At 50.9% G+C, this 16,379-nt stretch overlaps 6 protein-coding genes across 6 annotated transcripts in view; 2 read left to right on the top strand and 4 right to left on the bottom strand.

Annotated features, from left to right (window-relative positions):
- Position 1: 1 nt before the first annotated feature.
- CNB01150 (threonine synthase, putative) lies at positions 2-1,989 on the bottom strand. The gene is made up of 6 exons (XM_568789.2): positions 1,906-1,989; positions 1,822-1,853; positions 1,394-1,771; positions 549-1,344; positions 384-493; positions 2-334 (listed from the first exon to the last, which is right to left on the bottom strand). Exons 1-6 carry the CDS (start codon positions 1,966-1,968, stop codon positions 70-72), a joined length of 1,644 nt encoding a protein of 547 aa, XP_568789.1. The 5' UTR covers positions 1,969-1,989; the 3' UTR covers positions 2-69.
- A 242-nt stretch (positions 1,990-2,231) lies between these two features.
- Positions 2,232-8,695, bottom strand: CNB01140 (nucleoporin nup189, putative). The gene is made up of 10 exons (XM_568788.2): positions 8,442-8,695; positions 8,179-8,274; positions 8,018-8,125; positions 6,912-7,967; positions 6,705-6,860; positions 4,430-6,651; positions 4,165-4,376; positions 2,937-4,112; positions 2,571-2,886; positions 2,232-2,521 (listed from the first exon to the last, which is right to left on the bottom strand). The coding sequence occupies exons 1-10, from the start codon at positions 8,554-8,556 to the stop codon at positions 2,402-2,404; spliced, it is 5,577 nt and encodes a 1,858-aa protein (XP_568788.2). The 5' UTR covers positions 8,557-8,695; the 3' UTR covers positions 2,232-2,401.
- Positions 8,696-8,756: 61 nt separating this feature from the next.
- On the bottom strand, positions 8,757-10,625 carry CNB01130 (mRNA guanylyltransferase, putative). The gene is made up of 8 exons (XM_568787.2): positions 10,342-10,625; positions 10,157-10,288; positions 10,019-10,102; positions 9,884-9,963; positions 9,690-9,830; positions 9,451-9,636; positions 9,219-9,390; positions 8,757-9,162 (listed from the first exon to the last, which is right to left on the bottom strand). The coding sequence occupies exons 1-8, from the start codon at positions 10,603-10,605 to the stop codon at positions 8,950-8,952; spliced, it is 1,272 nt and encodes a 423-aa protein (XP_568787.1). The 5' UTR covers positions 10,606-10,625; the 3' UTR covers positions 8,757-8,949.
- A 164-nt stretch (positions 10,626-10,789) lies between these two features.
- CNB01120 (hypothetical protein) lies at positions 10,790-12,393 on the top strand. The gene is made up of 4 exons (XM_024656459.1): positions 10,790-10,866; positions 10,915-11,139; positions 11,197-11,262; positions 11,315-12,393. The coding sequence occupies exons 1-4, from the start codon at positions 10,821-10,823 to the stop codon at positions 11,773-11,775; spliced, it is 798 nt and encodes a 265-aa protein (XP_024512113.1). The 5' UTR covers positions 10,790-10,820; the 3' UTR covers positions 11,776-12,393.
- CNB01110 (hypothetical protein) lies at positions 11,826-14,933 on the bottom strand. The gene is made up of 9 exons (XM_024656458.1): positions 14,856-14,933; positions 14,784-14,806; positions 13,378-14,736; positions 13,221-13,326; positions 13,084-13,165; positions 12,900-13,029; positions 12,491-12,844; positions 12,355-12,433; positions 11,826-12,304 (listed from the first exon to the last, which is right to left on the bottom strand). Exons 1-9 carry the CDS (start codon positions 14,898-14,900, stop codon positions 11,855-11,857), a joined length of 2,628 nt encoding a protein of 875 aa, XP_024512112.1. The 5' UTR covers positions 14,901-14,933; the 3' UTR covers positions 11,826-11,854.
- A 90-nt stretch (positions 14,934-15,023) lies between these two features.
- CNB01100 (hypothetical protein) overlaps positions 15,024-16,379 on the top strand; it is a 2,080-nt gene continuing 724 nt past the window's right edge. Inside the window, exons 1-5 of the mRNA XM_569116.2 lie at positions 15,024-15,225; positions 15,285-15,317; positions 15,376-15,633; positions 15,693-15,862; positions 15,914-16,359. Coding sequence (XP_569116.1) covers positions 15,177-15,225; positions 15,285-15,317; positions 15,376-15,633; positions 15,693-15,862; positions 15,914-16,359 — 956 coding nt within the window. The 5' untranslated portion in view covers positions 15,024-15,176. The remainder of the gene's footprint in view (positions 15,226-15,284; positions 15,318-15,375; positions 15,634-15,692; positions 15,863-15,913; positions 16,360-16,379) is intronic.

Here is a 16,379-nt window from a genome sequence, read left to right as displayed (position 1 = left end):
CGCGATACGTAACACTGGCAACTATAACAACGTCATTACGTAAATAACAAATACATCATTTCACTATGCTTAAAGAGACCCTCGTCCCTCTTCGGCATCTACTTTTTCATGGCTCGCACTCTTCACTTTTTCAATCAACGCACGCACACCCTCCTCGCCCTTGACCCTGTGCACTCGCTTCTCAAGACCCTCCAGCTTCTTGAGCTCGTCCGGGAGCACATCCCGTCGGAAGTCAAAGTCGGGGAACTCGGAGGCTGAGAGAGCGAGCTCAACAGCACCGGAGAACTTGGCAGGGTGCGCAGTAGACAGAGTGATCCAGGTGGTATCGGAGGAGCTACATCATGTCATTGACTGCACAGTTGATACCAGACAAAATCACTTACGCCTTCTTGGCAGAGCGCTCCTGAGCGGTAAGACCGACGGCAGTGTGGGGGTCAACGACATAAGGACCGTACTTCTCACGCCTGTAATACTTTTGGATCTCCTCGAGCGTCTATACATGCAAATAAGCACCCTTGAGTTGTTATTCACAACAGACAAAAACCCACCTGACCGTCAGATACTCTCTCGGCCCAAAAGTCCTTGCCAGCAGCCTGCCTGACATCCTCTCCCAGGTCGACCTTGCCATCCTTCTTCAAAGCGCTCATCCAGCCGTTCAACTTCTCCTGGGCCTTGAGCCTCTTCTCCTCATCGGAGCCCTCGGTGCCGTTGGTCTCAAGCGCAAGGTAGTACAACAGCCTCTCAAAGTTGGAAGAGAGGAGGATGTCCATAGCGGGAGAGTGAGTCGCCTTGACGGCGCTGACAGCCTGCTGTCCGTCGCTAGAGCCGTTGACAGCAGCAGTCTCGGCAGTCTGGTCTTGTTGCACAGGGTCATCAGCCTCGTACCTGCCGGTCCTGAAAAATCGCTCGAGAATGTCGTTCTCATTGGTAGCGACGACGAGTTGCTGCATGGGGAGACCAAGCTTCTTGGCGTACCACCCAGCAAGGATGTCACCAAAGTTACCAGTGGGCACCACGAATTGAAGCTTGGCACCGTCCTTCCTGGCCTCTTCGGGAAGCTGGAAGTAGGCGGAGAAGTAGTAGACGATCTGAGCAAGGATACGGGCCCAGTTAATCGAGTTGATAGCACCAAGACGGTGAGTAGCGTTGAACTGGGCGTCCGAGAAGAGCGTCTTCACGATGCTTTGGCAAGTGTCAAAGTCAGAGTCCTCAACGGCGACGCAGTAAACGTTGGCGTCGAGGACAGTGGCCATCTGAGCCTCCTGGATAGGGGACACTCGGCCATCGGGGTAGAGGATGAAGATGGTGATGGAGGGCTTGGATCGGAGACCGTAGATGGCAGCACTACCAAAGTTGTTAGCTCTCAGTCTCCCATTTCTCTCCTTGACCTCACCTTCCAGTGTCGCCACTAGTGGCACCAACAACGGTCAATTCCTCCATATCCTCAGTCTTGCCCTTGTTCCTCCTCTCCAAAAAGTACCTAAACAACTCTCCCAAGAACTGAAGGGCCACGTCCTTGAAAGCCCATGTGGGGCCATGCCAGAGCTCGAGAACGTACTCCTTGTCACCAGTCTGTCTGATGGGCGTAGTGGCGGGCGATCGGAAGGAGCTGTAGGCAGTGTTGATGATGGACTGGAGGTCGTCGGAGGGAATGACAGAGGTGGGGACGAAAAGAGAGAGGATTTCGTGGGAGAGCTCTGGGAAAGACAGACCGGCCCATTTGGTCTTCCAATCCTTGGGAAGGGCAGGGATATGGGTGGGGATGTAGAGACTGTGTGAAGTCAGCCAGTGGGAGAAGCGACGGGCGAGACGTATACTGACCCTCCGTTGGGAGCGAGACCGGTCAAGACGGCCTGGACGGGCGTGAGCTGGGGTGTGTGTGGCGGAGAGCCGGATTGCACTCACGTCCTCGAAGGAGAGGGTCTCCTTGCCACCTCTTGTGGAGAAGTATCTCATTTCCTGGTCCATGTCTGCAGTTTTTGTGGATATATATACCTCGGAAAGATGATACACCTTTTTTTCAACAACCCACCCAAATAACTGCTGGTCGCGAGTCATTTCATGCTATTACGTAACATCCACATCCTATTAAAACCCTAACCATTAAAAGGGCGGACCTGGAAGCAACTCAGTGGTATAAGTGTCCGGGCTGCAGGATGAGTTTTGACCGAGTAATATGGAATTAAAAGAGACATAAAAGGGGTATTTCGCGAATAGTACAGAAACGCGTGAAAAAGTGGTAAGAAGTGCATGCCTAAAGCCTATTTGTGGGCGCCTAAAGACACGCCTTCAGCCAATTTCAACTAAGTGACCCAGAGGTGTATAGAATGCATATTCGGTATTTTTGGCACGGACCTGAGCTCAGTTCAATGATACAGGTTTGAAAGCCGTACGATGAGATTTAAGCGAGTGATATGGAATTGAAAACAGATAGAAAGTGGGACGTCGGGGGTACTGGTTGCCCGCTAACGCGAGCGAGCCGAACGGTATCTTCCGAATTGTCGGCCCATTCCAAGAACAACTAGAAACAGAGTAAGCAGATATCCACCCTCTTTACGTCGATCACTTACCTTTCCGCCATACTCCCAACCGGAAACACCCTTGTCTTCCAGCTTTAAGCACAACCTTCTCAAAAGAGCCTTGTCATCCCTCAAGACCGCCTCTGGGGCCAACTTCTCCACAAGTATCTTGTGCGCCCGATCGTAGATCTTGGCTTGAAGAAGAGCATGATACTCGCCCCAGGCATCACCAGTCGAACAGAGGGAAGCTGCTCGAGATTCGTGTATCCATTCTTCAGGAATGCAGAGAGTTTCCGTCAAAAAAGCTTGATCTTCTTTAGTAATGGCCGGATGTCGGTAAAGAAGGGCATGAAGAGCCTTGAAACGCCTAATGAAACAGATCAGCTCCTCTATTACCTAAAACACATGCAGACTCACCCATCGACTGTCTCGAGGTGCAACAATACAAAGGCAGCCCACTTCCATTCGCCAATCTCTTCCAATTGCGCAGCATAAGCCGCCGTCAATCGGTCAGCGTTCGCACTGTATCCACTACTCTCATCCCTATCTTCAAAGTCTCTTCTTCTCAACACTCTGGAAAGCAACACGTAAAGATGCCATGCTAACCGCACGTCAAATGGGCTAGGAGATGTGTCTCGCGATCGAAGTACCTGGTCAAGAGAGATGGCGTCGTCGGAATAAAGTTGAAGAAGATTGTACAGAACATCTGTAGGTTCAGTGGGAAGATTCCAGGAACGAATGTTGTCGGATGATTTCTCAAGGTATGGCGGAAGAGGTTTAGCAGGTGGATGAGAAGATGAGAGAGAAAAGGTATAAGAGTCGACGACATCTCGGATGGTATTTTCAAAAGGTATACCGTACCAAAGATGAAGACCGAATGCACGCTTCCAGTCAAGACCTTCAGCAATCAAAACGTCAGGACACCCATCAGACCCTCGAGACGGATCGCCGGCTGAAATATCGGTGATACCGGCCAAAAGAGCGTAGAGTTTCCGGTAACCAACAGCGATTAGAGGGTTCACCTTGTACGCCTGCCAGTCTTCCAACTGCTTCAAGAGTTCGTCTTTAAAACTTTCTTCTCCACCCGCTTGGGACAATAACGTTGCTAACCTCATATTGCCGGCCTCCAAAGCAGACTCGACAGCATGCTCGACTTGATGGCCGCTCAGAAGAGAGAAAATCTTGCCTGGCTGGTCCTCGCTTCGAGTTATTAGATCGGAATCAACCAAAGGAGCAACAGCATCTTCCAACCACCTGGACAAAGCCAGCTTTCGGCGGATTGACGAAATGCGTTCGATAAGCTCTTCCGATGACCCTTCAGGAAGTTGAACATCAATCTCATCGAAAAGGGCAACACCAAGACGGAAAACGTTGGCTTCGTGAGAGCGATCACCTGGGTCAAATCGAGAAGCAAAGTCGTGGAACCGTATGCCTGGGTTGATGGTAGCTGTTGGCACACCCTGCACCTGTTCAATTAAGCTGGTCTCCAGGTGGAGGGAGAGTAGTCTTTGAGACTTGGATGTTTCCACCTCGGTTTCTTCCGATAGTACCTCCACCTTCTCGATATAGACAACGGCATCGGTGTCCGCTCGACTATTTACGTCAACGGATGAATCTCGCCAGTTCAAACGTAATTTACACTCACACTGACTCAGTCGGCGAACAAATCTTTCCAATGTGTACCAGCTCTCCGTTTGGACCCCAAGAACATCTGAATGATCTCCCTGACGCCAATCCTGCGTCCACTCTTAGCCCCTCTGCTCCCTTGGCCACACTCTCTTCCTCAGTTACTCTCGCATACTTCCTTGGTTGACGAAGTTTGGGCAGGCTTATTTGGGTCTCGCCGAAAGAGGTCCGCTATGGTACAGTTAATACAGAGCAAAATTTAGGCCCCAACGAAGACAACATACCTTGATAGCCCGCTCATCAAGCTTCACATTTTCCCCTTCGGCTTCACGAAAAAACGACTCATATCCCTTCTCGGCTTCCCTCTTCTTTGACATTGCTAACTCTTTCCCAGGTCTTGTCATAGACGCAGAAGACCCGAAAAAGGAGTCTTGCATGCCTCGCAAATTCTTCATTCCCTCCGCTCCCAGTTGCGATTTGATGGGAAGGTCCCAACTAGCTTCAGGAAAATCCATCTCACCGCTCTCATCCGCCTCTGTCAGCCCATCTTCCATATAAGACTTTTCTGAAAGCTGGTCCTCTTCAAACCCAGAGTCATGCTCAGCTTCAACATCCCGGATACTCTTGGTAGGAAGAAACATATCATCGTCGTCCTCTGCTGACGTCTCCGATGGAGATCTGGAAAATTTCCTGGCAACACCTTCCCTCCGCCTTCCCAGGTCCCCATTTTCAATACTTTCATCCTCGTCACTATCGGCGATACCATAGGTCGTAAAGTGCTCCACACGGAAGGTCCAGGTCCCATCATCAGTATAACTGATGAATTCGGTGTCAGGAATAGCCTTAACACGCCTAACAAACTTCTGGAATCTTGGATCTTCAGGGTCTCGCACCCAGTCTTTGGTCGCTTTGTCCGTGGTGAATACATTCTCGAGCATGATTCTAGCTGGCACATTCAGGCCTTGGCCTCTTTCAGGTTTTTGAGAATAGTCGTCGGGGTAGACAGAGAGCTCAGATTGGTCAACGACTATTATAGAGCCAAGAATATCTTCCAAGGGGGCAAGTGTCAAATCAACAGGTTCAAGGAATGAAACTTCACCGAAACCACGTCGACCTGCAGTGAAACCACTCAGCTGGGAGAGATCTTCTTTGCTCATTTGTTCGAGCTTTTCCAACTTTGGTCTACACCAATAATCGCCTTTCTTGGGCGCACGCTCAGACCCAGCAACTCGGGGTGATGCGATGGCTGAGGTTGATCGGGTGACTGAAGATTCGGCGATCTCAGGACGGGAAGGTGTACCATTTACAGGAGGATGGAATACAAGAGGAGTACCAGGTGTCTGAAGGGTAGAAGTACTACCCTTGAGGGAGCTCGTGGAGGCCTTGAGAGCTGATTTGCCAAGGACAGACTCCAGCTGGTCATTACCGCCAATGGAGCTGCCAATATTCGGTGTCACCGAGAGTTTCTTAATGTTTGGACGCGGCACAAAGGCATTGGGGGTCAGGGCGGTGTCACTCAGACCCTTATACCTGTCGGGAGCAGCGGGAGAGTTGAACATGCTCGAACGACCAGGGGAGCTGACAGAAAGAGGGCTACCGGATCGGCCAGGGCTCTGAGACACATTGAGGGGAGACGCGAAGCCACGAAGTTTGTTGATCTTAGACTTGTTGGTCGAGGGGGTGAGACGGTAAGATGATGCAGTAAGAGGGGGGAGCGCCGGCTTCTTGGACTGCGAGCCAATTTCAAGCTTTTGACCACTGTACGCAAAGAGGGGGTTGTTTCCGTATGGGTTTTGGTCGATGGACGCCGTGAGACTAGGTTGCAGTTGTTGCTGTTGCTGTTGGGGTTGCTGCATAGCAGACTGTCCCAGTCCGCTAAAAAGACCACCACCGCCAAAGGTGCTTTGCTGAGCCGGCTGAGTCGTCGTGCTGCCGAACAAGCCCGTTGAGGCGGGCTGTGATTGACCGAGGTTGCCGAACAGTCCACCTGTGGTACCAGTTTGCGGCTGTTGCTGTTGCTGCTGCTGGGGTTGTTGACCAAAGAGACCAGTACCAGTACCGGTCGCGCTCGCTCCACCAAACAGACCACCGCCTGTGGCTGGCTTCGCGCCAAATAATCCGCCACCGCTCTGTTGGTTTTGTTGGCCTAATTGACCAAGGGAGTTGTTTGTGGTACTGCCAAAGAGACCGCCGCCAGTCGTTGAAGCGGTGTTGCCAAATAATCCACCTCCCGTCTGGGCAGGTTGTTGAGTTGGTTGCGTTTGGCCGAAAAGGCCTGTACTAGGAGCTGTAGTCGTAGCAGGCTTCGCACCAAACAAACCACCGCCAGTTGCAGGGGCAGCATTCGTGCTTCCAAACAGACCCCCACCGGTTGCTGGTTGTTGGGTCGTTTGTTGGGGCTGGGTTTGGCCGAATAATCCACCTCCAGTGGTGTTGGTGTTTGTATTAGTGCTTCCAAACAAACCGGTGCCGGCGGGTTGACTGGTATTGCTGGTCTGCCCAAAACCTGAAATAGGATAAATGAGACGTAATTCAGTGAAATCAAGGTAAGCAACGTACCGCCAAATCCTGTATTCGTGGAAGCAGGGGTAGTCGTGCTTCCAAACAATCCACCGGGCTTCGCGGCCCCAAACCCAGTCGCAGCAGGCTGTTGCTGTTGAGCAGTCTGGCCGAAAAGTCCTGTACCGGGAGCTTGCTGCTGAGTATTAGTGGCACCTAAGTCATCAGGTCAGTTACTGTCCTGCGAAAATCTTTACGACTACTTGCCAAATCCGCCACCACCGAATAATCCGCCGCCCGTCGTAGGTTGTTGCTGTTGCTGTTGTTGTTGTTGCGGTTGCGTTTGACCGAAGCCGCCGAAACCAGTTGTGCCGGTCCCTGTTTGACCAAATGTGCTCGTTCCGGTACTGCCTGTCCCAAAACCTGTAGTACCTGTACTTCCGAAAGCAGGCTTACTTTGGCCGAACCCTCCAAAGGTGCTTGTGGCCTGAGGCTGTTGTGTGGTTTGAGCACCACCGAAAGGGTTGGTAGTGCTGGTGTTGCTGCTGCCAAAGAGACCGCCACCAGTGCTTTGCTGAGGCTGCGTCTGGCCGAAAAGCCCGCCACCAGTGTTGGTATTGGTCTGACCAAACAATGAAGAACCTTGTTGAGGCTGGGATTGGCCGAACAACCCGCCACCCGTGTTAGTGTTGGAAGCGCCGAACCCAGTGCTGGTATTTGACGTCGTCGAACCAAAGCCAGTAGCAGGGGAGGATGACCCAAAGAGACCAGCGCCAGCTGGTTTGGCGCCAAATCCAGTAGTAGCGGGTTGCTGACCGAATCCAGTGCTTGCAGGCTGACCGAAGCCTCCGGCGGACGAGGCTCCAAAGGCATTCTGCTGCTGGGGTGTGGCCTCCTTTCTTCCTTGCTGGTAATCCAACGCTCTCAATTCTTCCCAACTGCAGCCTCGATAAGGAAGCATAGCAGTGATAGAGTGGAAAAGATGGGGCGGCCCCTCCTTACCGAGAGCCGTATTGGTGGAAGGATCTGCTTGCCAAGTAGGGTAATAAATTGGATTGGCAGTACCGGTCGAGGGAGGTGGAGGAGGGGGGACATCGGTTCGGTAGGTTTGGAGTTCAGCAGGACCCTTGAGGACTTCCTGAGTGTTGGAGGAAGCACCAAAGCCAGTGGAAGGCTTAGCGCCAAAGAGGTTTGAAGTTGCACCCGATCCAAACGTAGAAGTCGCAGGTTTAGCACCAAAAAGACCCCCGCCAGATGTGTTGGAAGTATTGGACCCGAATCCAGTGTTGGCTGTGTTTGAGCTTCCAAACAGACCACCTCCAGCTATAAAAAAGTTCAGGATTTGAGGTATCACATTTGCATTGTTGACTCACTGGTGTTTTGACCAAAGGTTGATCCTGAGGCACCAAACGCCGGCCTCGCAGCTCCAAACGCATTGGATTGTTGTGGTTGCTGTTGTTGGTTACTGGCTCCAAATCCACCTGCTCACTGATGAGTGTCTAGCCACTGAAATCGCTTAAACTTCCAAGCTCACCAAATCCAGTGTTGGTCGTAGCTCCGCCGCCAAAAACGCCGCCGGTATTTTGTGTAGGCTGTCCGAATCCGGTAGCGGTGCCACTTTGGCCGAACCCTACGATACTATGTCAGTAAGCTGCTGTAAAACCCCTCGAGTCCTGATGGAGAACTCCATCATTGACCGGCTGTAAGGACAACACTCGGCCAATGTTTCGTCCACTATCAGGACTTGAGCACAGCTCTTGGCAACCAAGCAACCATGAGGCTCCCGCTCATACGCACCCCCAGTATTCTGCTGGCCGAAAGTTCCTCCTCCTCCACCGCCAAAGAGCCCTCCGCCTTGCTGCTGTTGTTGGTTTTGGTTATTTTGACCCCATGCCGAAGTGCTGCCGAACATGGTAGCTAAGTGTTGCTGTGAATACCAAGACTTCCTAGTTGCCGCTTCCTCCTCTGCGGGCGAGATATCAGGGAGCAGGTAAGGAAGGAAGGGATTGAAGAGTAGGAAGAAAGTAGCTGTGGTTTGCGTAACGCCGCTCGAATAATGGCTCGAAGACGCGCCTGAACTGGACTGAACTGCAGACATCACAACGGCGTTATCCGGCATTATCATTTGTGGCATCCATCGTCTATGTGATTTGTAGAGTCGATGCTTCATGCAGGAATCTATGCATCGTAACATTTCAAGACAAGCGAGAAGAGACGGGACGGCGTTTGTTACAACAATTCATTTTATGGTGTGACCCAAGAGCCAGCAGACGATGCGATGAGGGTTCTGACTGCATTTCTGCGGCTAACGCCTCAAACCAGACATGACACCTTGTTGAGGTGGAGGATGGCTGTAGTCTGGGTTATAGCCAGTATGAGCATATCCATGGCCAGGCGTATGCAGGTCTTGTCCATAAGCTGGTGGCGGAGGTCTTTGAGTTTGCGGAGGTTGCTGCTGACTACGCTGCTTTCCTCGCTCCTTCCAGGCAGCTTTAATGGTGTCCGCGCGGGCATACAGCTAATGCGGACATATCATCAGCAAGATCTTTGTCAAGTGATATCGGGACAGCTCACTTCTTCAATTTCTACACCGTCATTGATGCTGACGAGGATCTTGTCCACGATGGATTTGTGGTTCCCGTGCGGCTTGTCGTCCCGCATTCGCAGCATTTTCCACGCTTGTATCTGACTGTCCCAGCAGACCTCTACTATCCGCTCATCCAATTGCTCTTCGGATTCCTTAAATCTTTATTACATGCTCGTCAGTTTTTCCCCACAGACTTTGAAGAAGTACGATCTGATCTACCTTTGCCATTCCTCATCAGTCATGGCCATAAAGTCGAAAAACTCATATCTGTCGCCTCCCAGCCAGGTGTTAAGAAGGAATTCGGGCTTGGCGCTGTAGTCCGGCTCGTCGGAATCTGGTAGAGGAGGGAAACGCAGTTCGACCTTGAAATCGATCGAGTTCTCCGAAGGTGGTTTCCATTTAAGACTGATATCAAGCGGCTTCAGTGCCATTTTCTGTTTAAGCTGGAAAAGGCTCACATGTTTTCGTCAGTCCCCGCAACGTACGGGGTGTGGACACATGTAAAGATCAAACCATCATGACCATGCTTCAGCTTGGGTATGTGCTCCTCCATAACGAAGCGGAGGTGATAAGACAACTCTTCTCTTTTGGCGACCACCCTTGCAAACAAATAACGTTAGGCCTTGGCCCGGTAGGGGAAGAAGTTACCCACATGAAAGGGATTGTCCGCCTCATATCGGGATTCGCAGACAGCGCCTTTTCAAATGGTCTGACAACCCAATCTCGAAGCCTCTGCAATACGGTATTAATGCGAAGTCATTTTGCCCAAAGAACTCAAACTACTTACAGCATATCTCTTTAGAAGTGGCTTCTCCATGATATTTTCACCGTGTAATACCATGCAATCAAAAGCGTAATACATTAGGGTTTGCTGTGAATGGACGTTAGAATGCAAAGCCATGTTTTGCAAAGTATCAAGACGCACTGCACCGGAAATGGGGTCAATATCGATGACAAGCTCGCCATCCAATAAAGTTTCGCCAAGAAAGGCCGAACGGTTCTCCCAGTGAGCAAAATATAATCCTTGGACTTTGAAGAACCTTTGTTTCCGATCGATCTGTAACCCTTTAGTCGGCACGCCACAACGATGTCAGTAACAGAGTAACTCACCAACCAAACTTCTTGCTGCTCAGTCGATTGGTTGACGACAATGAAAATCAAAACCCTAACACCGTCACTCTTCTCGCATACCCAGAAATCTTCATTTTCCAGGAGTTCTAACGAGGAGGACGAAAAGCTGACTGGCTGTGAGCCTGGGAATTTGCCGCCTCCTATTCCACAGAGGTTGGAAACGCGCTCTGCGAGAAAGTACTGGAGTGTGGGATCAGTGAGCAGTTCTCCGGGGATGTCTGGGATGGGAGTGTGGGCCGGCATAATGTCTGGCTATGGGTGCGAGCGATGAGATGTGGTATCCTAAGGAGCGCTATTAATACTTGTAGAGTGTGGAGGTTTGGTTGGCGGAGTTGGGATGATGTCCGAAATGATATGATGACGTCGATGCTGTGGCTCTTCTATTGAGCAATGTCCGGTATCTCTCGTTCGTTGCAGAGCATAATTATTTTACATCTCCCTATACTCATATATCCGCCATGCCGCTCGCAGAAGCAGACATCTCAGCGACCCCTATAGACGATGGTAAGCCACAAGGTTCCCTTTCCAGCGTACCACTCACACCACCATAAGGCTCTTTTGCCTCCACCACACAGCCCAGGGATCCCAATGATCGATCCTATGCGCCTCGCTCACCCCAGCCTAAACTCGTTCTCTTCAACCCAAGGTCAGGCGAGACTGAAACCATAGACTTGGGTCCCGCGTCTTCCGTCATGACCCTCGAAGACTATCGTAATCTCAATCGGCAAACAACTCATCGAGGTATGCTCACGGGGTTAGTCGGTGGTGGTGTCTTGAGTACGTCACGGAAGAATTGACAACACAAGATTCGAACGCAAAGCTCATTGCCTGTAGCCTACCTTGTGAAGAGATTCAAGCCTACACCTCCTACCCGTAATGGCCTTGCCCTCACTTTCCTTAGTAAGTGTACTGATCACAGCGACATGGTAAACCCCATCTCACGTCCATGTAGTATCGTCGTCGTTCATCTCCTACTCTACCTCTCGAGCTCTCCTCCTTTCCCACATCCTCCAAATTCGCGCCAAGGCACGGTCCCAAGCCGCGGCCAACGGAGAGCTCCAAGATCCAGCAACTCCTGGGTCTGCCGACGTCACATTCGACTCTTTCAGTACAGGCGATTCTCCAGCCACTCTTCCTTCTTCCGAATCAAATTCGTTTGGTACCCCTAATCCGACAGATCAGTTGCCTGGACGTTGGAGACCTCCACAGCAGCAAGGGAAGCAGGTGAATTCCAATGTAAGGGAGGAACTGGCTCGAGCTAGACTCGGAAATTTCCCAAATAGGGTTGACTGGTCTCAAGGCCGAAGGATGGATGGTGGTCTTCAAGCTGAAGGGGAGACGATGAGCGACCCCTACGGATCACCGGATCAGATGCGTGATCCTTACGCTTTCACGGGATCATCAAGGATCTAGCAGAAAGATGACCTCTAACAGGAGAAGGGGGAAAATGATCAGAAGAAATCGTCAAAGTAAATGCAACAACTCATTACTGTTATACTATAATTTTCTGTCCAGCCGGCGCTTCACTGTCTCCTTCTTTTTCATACAGTTCCGACTCATCACTGCCCGTACTACCCAAATCAACCTCCCTCTCCATTCGATTTTGAGACAACATGGATCTCCTCACGCTTCTTCCTCTTTTGTTTGGGGTACTAGGCGCTGCGACAACTCCGGTAGCGCCCCGAGTCGAGATGCTCAATGGGCTATCTTTACCAACAGAGCTGGATGGGGAGGACAGCCCCACACTATTATTTCGCTGATGAAGCCAAGCACCCGAAGACTTTCTTAAGCTACCGTATGTAGATATACCTGAACCAGTAAATGACGTTTGGTGTCTGGGTGTCGGTGTATATACGGGAGAAGAGAGCATCAGGAGAAGATTTTTGAGGTTTGGAAGGGTTTGACGCAAATCCAATAGACGAATGTTGGCATCTTGCATGAGCTAAAAGCGCAAGTTAGTATTGAGCATGAGTTAAATGTGTCCGGACTCGCCACTTCGATGTTCTTGTTCAACAGGAAAACGCCGTATTCGTATCGGTACCTTTCTACACCTTTAGCGTATAGTGGGAAACTGGATTTGGATAATCAGATATGAAGTTTTAGAATAAGAGACATAAATCACACTTACGATCTCGGTCCTTGCATCACACTAACCACATCCTTTACTGCACTCTTGCTCCCTGCGCAAGTGATGGGATATGGTAACGTTCCAGCTTGACCCCTCAAATTTCCCAGAATCTGTACCACCATCGCTGCATATCCCAAAGCCGCCGCTGTTGTTCGTTCATCCACCTTGTGGGCGGGTAAAGAAATGGGGGGTGCAGGATCTTTGGCGGATGATGGGATTGGAAGGGGAACTCCAAGAATTGTATACAGAAGGATAGATGGGTCTGATGGCTGAATGGGGAACAAATTGTCGAGTATTTGGATGTGAGATGCTCGGATGCGATGGATTTTGGGAAGAAGCGAATCACGCTCAGATCTGATTTGTTTGCCGTCAATTATACACATTGTATTGTCTGTGAAAAATCACTCACCTCAAAGAGTCGATTTTATCTCCAAGCTCACTAGCTTGTATCCGAAGCGCATTGCCCACTTCATTTGCATTAGCCAGACCGTCCCGCCTCATTTGTAATTCTTCCGATTTCATAGTGATACGCGCACGAGCTGCAAATTCGGCATCAGGCTTGTTCCAGCGACGTTAAGACTGGGACAACTCACTGTCTTTGATACGTTTTTGCACCTCTTCGACTTTACTTTTTATCCAAGCTATCCTGTTTTCTCGTTCTGATAGCTCACGTTTCTACCCCTCGGAATTAGTATTGTCAAGATGAAATAGTTGGGAGTTGCAGATTCACCAAAGCCCGATGGTCCACATCCTCGTCCAGAAGCTTATTCACGTTGCTCTGGACTTGAGCTATGTCCCTTTGAGTATCTGTAATAACTGCATGCATGTTGACTAGTCTGAAAAAAATGGGGTCAGGCAATGAAAAATGTAGAAAGATGGCAACCTACTGATGAAGGCTCCCCACACCAACTCCTTTCTTCAATTTCGAGTCTTTCCATTTCTGATCTTCAGCAAGTACACTTGTGGTCTCCTGACTAGATTCGCTCGATGCGATACAGTAGACGCCTTGAGGGTCGAAACTAAAAGTCAACTCTAAGCTATTCGGAGAGCCTTGGCCAGTTTTCCTAGTCAAGCGATCCAACTGGACTACACCCCCTACACCTTCTAAAAGCTTCCACTTTCTTGGTCCTGCGTTTTGGTCATCGTCCATATCAGGAGTTTCGACCCAAACTTGAATCTCCATTAGTGTACTTGCCAAATCAGTATATGTCAACCATGGCGCAAAGTCGGACTGCGGGTCCAAATCGCAAAAGCGGGGGAATATTGAGGGTGAATGTATAGGTGATATGAAAAATGGAACAATCATAGGTGTGAATGCAGGTCTTGGAGGGGGCAAAGTGGCTACATCGGAACCTATAGTGCCTTTTTTTGTAGGACGGTAGATTGACGTGGACGAGCGTGATGCACTGGAAGTAGATTCACCCCGCAGAGAGGAGCTTCTCGGGGAGAGTGAGGCGAGTCCCGAAGATCTAGGAGAAGCCAACGGTGGCGATGGCCTTTTGGACGGACTGTGAGAAGTTAGGGACGGCGTGCGAATCCGAGGTTTGGAGCTGGATCCGGGGAGAGAAGCAGTGGGTGTCACGCTTGTGGGAGATGACGGGGATGACTTTGATAAGGCGGATGACGATGCAGATACAGGTATCGGCCATTTCCCTGGTTCTCTCAGCTTGGACTGATGGAGGCTTTCATCGCTGCTAGCTTTTTTAGGATCCGGAGATGCACTAATTTGGGTCGGGCGGCATTCTGACGACTTTGTATCAGACGCAGTTGGAGGTAACCGAAACACCACAAAACACCTTGCAAGTCTCCTTTTCTCTTTCCGTGTCAACTCTATCTGCTCGCTAAGAGAGCCATGGAGATGAGGGGACAGGTCATGGTCACCTTCCAAATCCTTTCCCAAGCCCAACGCTTCTCCGGCCAAAGTAGGCGCTCGATGTCTGGTTCCACGGGCGCGAGGCACCGACGCTACCCTAGGCGATGGAGGTTGGATAGTTTTGCTGGACGCAAGGGAGTCTGATCTGCCACGGAAAGAGCTACTGCCTGAGGACCTGCGATCTCTGGAGATGGTCTTGGGACCGACTGAGCTCTGACGTGACCGCTGAGGTTCGGGTCTTGTGCTCGCAGGTTCAGGCGAAGCGACCGTCCTACTTGATTCCCCCAGAGTGAAGCCTTCGGGGACCTGTTCCGGTACAAACCTGGAAGCATAGGACAGGGACTCCGGGAGTGTGAGTTGGTGGATGCGGATGCTATATGGGTGTTAGTGTTGGGCGGAGGATGGTTGGATTATACATGCCCAGTAATGTGTCTAATGCGTGGCTGTTTGTGGATGTCAGTGTCTGCTGTTGCAGTGTGCAGGTGTGCTTACCTTGTCGTAGAGACTGGGGCCGTGTGTGGACGAGCCAAGTGCCATGGCTGTATGCGGTATGGATACGGCCGAGATTGACATACAAAGTCGTGCGAAGCCAAAGTCATGGATCATACAACGACATGGTCTGGTGCCCGGTGGAGGTCGCCCGCCGGCTTATACATACAAAAACATCCACCTCTTTCCATCGCATCTCTTTATCTTCTATATCCAGTCAACTCTCCACACTCCCTGTGCGCCGTCCACACCGGCCCATAACCACCGATCCCCCAGCCGACTACCACGCCATATCACGTTACAGTGGTCTGGCCAGCTCGTTTAATGGAATCTCAACGACCAGCACAGCTACCACCAAGAGGACTCCCAATACGTACGGACAGCGTTGTCATTCTGAAATCATGCAGGGTATCGTCTGACGTCTCTTGATAGTGTCGGGCCTGCCACCGGTAACCGAGTCGTCAAGTAGGCATCGATATCGCGGCTATGATGCAGCCAAGACTAATTACTAATCACCTTGTAGACTGTAGACAATGCGGTAAAGACTTTAACCCTTTCTGGCGACGCAAGCACATCTGTGGCCATTGTGGCTACGAATACTGTTCATCATGCCTCTCCGACGGTCAGGCACTTATGCCCCGTCGGCCAGGCCAAGCAGCTCTCAATCCCAAACCGTTGTCAGAGCTCAAAGCAGGGCTCGGACTCGACGATAAGCGTGAAAGTTCGGGCTCGGGATACGAAGCCGAGAGTGTCTGTCTGCCATGCTTGGGTATGCTTCAAGGTGGGTTTTAAGGCTCTGATGGTGGTAGAATACGTGGCTGATTAGAGCTATCATCAAAGTGACTGCGGCGCCCGTGACCATCCTGAGATCCTTGCCCATAAAGCGGCTCAAAGATTACCTTGCCGCATACAACATTCCTTGTATCGGTGCCAAGGAGAAAGAGGATATTGTCCAGACAGTCCTCAAAGCCAGAAGCCCTTCTACGGGATGCCTCTCCCCTGAAGCGGAGGTATGTGCAATGCCCATTCTCGTCTAGAGCCAACTGAACATCGCCTTTAAGAGTTACTATAGACGTCGTTCGGTCCCCAAAGGAAATACTCAATCCTCCTCTTCTCCTCCCAACAATACTCAGACTAGGCCAATTACCAACAACAATCGCCCATCATCCTCCGGCCCACAAACGTACGCTTCATCTTATCAGCGTCCATCGCCTCATGCCCATTACCGACCGCCGCCACCACCGCCATCCAACAACTATCGACGTACCCCTCCCCGACCACAGCCGCAAACTCAACCTAGACCGCAAACAAATTATGGACCAACGTCCGCGCAAGCGCGCCCCTCGCCTCGTCCTGCTGCAGCGCCTACCCCTCCACCACCTGTTCCATCCATTCTCTCACTCGTGGCTTTGCCAGATTCCTACCTATCATCACTGAGCATAGGTACACTCAAGGCAATCTTGTATGAGAATCATGTGCGTGTAGATTTCAAGCAGGTCCTTGAAAAGTAAGGCCAGTCCCTCTTTC

This window comes from Cryptococcus neoformans, assembly GCF_000091045.1.
Source record: "Cryptococcus neoformans var. neoformans JEC21 chromosome 2 sequence".
NCBI lineage: Eukaryota > Fungi > Basidiomycota > Tremellomycetes > Tremellales > Cryptococcaceae > Cryptococcus > Cryptococcus deneoformans.
This window is presented reverse-complemented; position numbering and strand designations above follow the sequence as displayed.

Excerpts from the sequence above, each read along its gene's own strand:
- CNB01150 (XM_568789.2), bottom strand. The coding sequence starts at position 1,968 with ATGGACCAGGAAATGAGATACTTCTCCACAAGAGGTGGCAAGGAGACC. Across the intron at positions 1,772-1,821 it reads GGTCTCGCTCCCAACGGAGG|TCTCTACATCCCCACCCATA; the intron begins GTCAGTATACGT and ends GACTTCACACAG. Across the intron at positions 335-383 it reads GAGCGCTCTGCCAAGAAGGC|CTCCTCCGATACCACCTGGA; the intron begins GTAAGTGATTTT and ends GACATGATGTAG.
- CNB01140 (XM_568788.2), bottom strand. The coding sequence starts at position 8,556 with ATGTTCGGCAGCACTTCGGCATGGGGTCAAAATAACCAAAACCAACAA. Across the intron at positions 7,968-8,017 it reads AACCTTTGGTCAAAACACCA|CTGGAGGTGGTCTGTTTGGA; the intron begins GTGAGTCAACAA and ends ACTTTTTTATAG. Across the intron at positions 2,887-2,936 it reads CACCTCGAGACAGTCGATGG|GCGTTTCAAGGCTCTTCATG; the intron begins GTGAGTCTGCAT and ends CTGTTTCATTAG.
- CNB01130 (XM_568787.2), bottom strand. The coding sequence starts at position 10,605 with ATGCCGGCCCACACTCCCATCCCAGACATCCCCGGAGAACTGCTCACT. Across the intron at positions 9,964-10,018 it reads CACTTCTAAAGAGATATGCT|AGGCTTCGAGATTGGGTTGT; the intron begins GTAAGTAGTTTG and ends ACCGTATTGCAG. Across the intron at positions 9,637-9,689 it reads GCGGGGACTGACGAAAACAT|TCTTAAATGGAAACCACCTT; the intron begins GTGAGCCTTTTC and ends GCTTGATATCAG.
- CNB01120 (XM_024656459.1), top strand. The coding sequence starts at position 10,821 with ATGCCGCTCGCAGAAGCAGACATCTCAGCGACCCCTATAGACGATG. Across the intron at positions 11,140-11,196 it reads AGTCGGTGGTGGTGTCTTGA|CCTACCTTGTGAAGAGATTC; the intron begins GTACGTCACGGA and ends CATTGCCTGTAG. Across the intron at positions 11,263-11,314 it reads CCTTGCCCTCACTTTCCTTA|TATCGTCGTCGTTCATCTCC; the intron begins GTAAGTGTACTG and ends ACGTCCATGTAG.
- CNB01110 (XM_024656458.1), bottom strand. The coding sequence starts at position 14,900 with ATGGCACTTGGCTCGTCCACACACGGCCCCAGTCTCTACGACAAG. Across the intron at positions 13,166-13,220 it reads ATGTGGACCATCGGGCTTTG|AAACGTGAGCTATCAGAACG; the intron begins GTGAATCTGCAA and ends TCCGAGGGGTAG. Across the intron at positions 12,845-12,899 it reads GATAAAATCGACTCTTTGAG|ATCTGAGCGTGATTCGCTTC; the intron begins GTGAGTGATTTT and ends CAAACAAATCAG.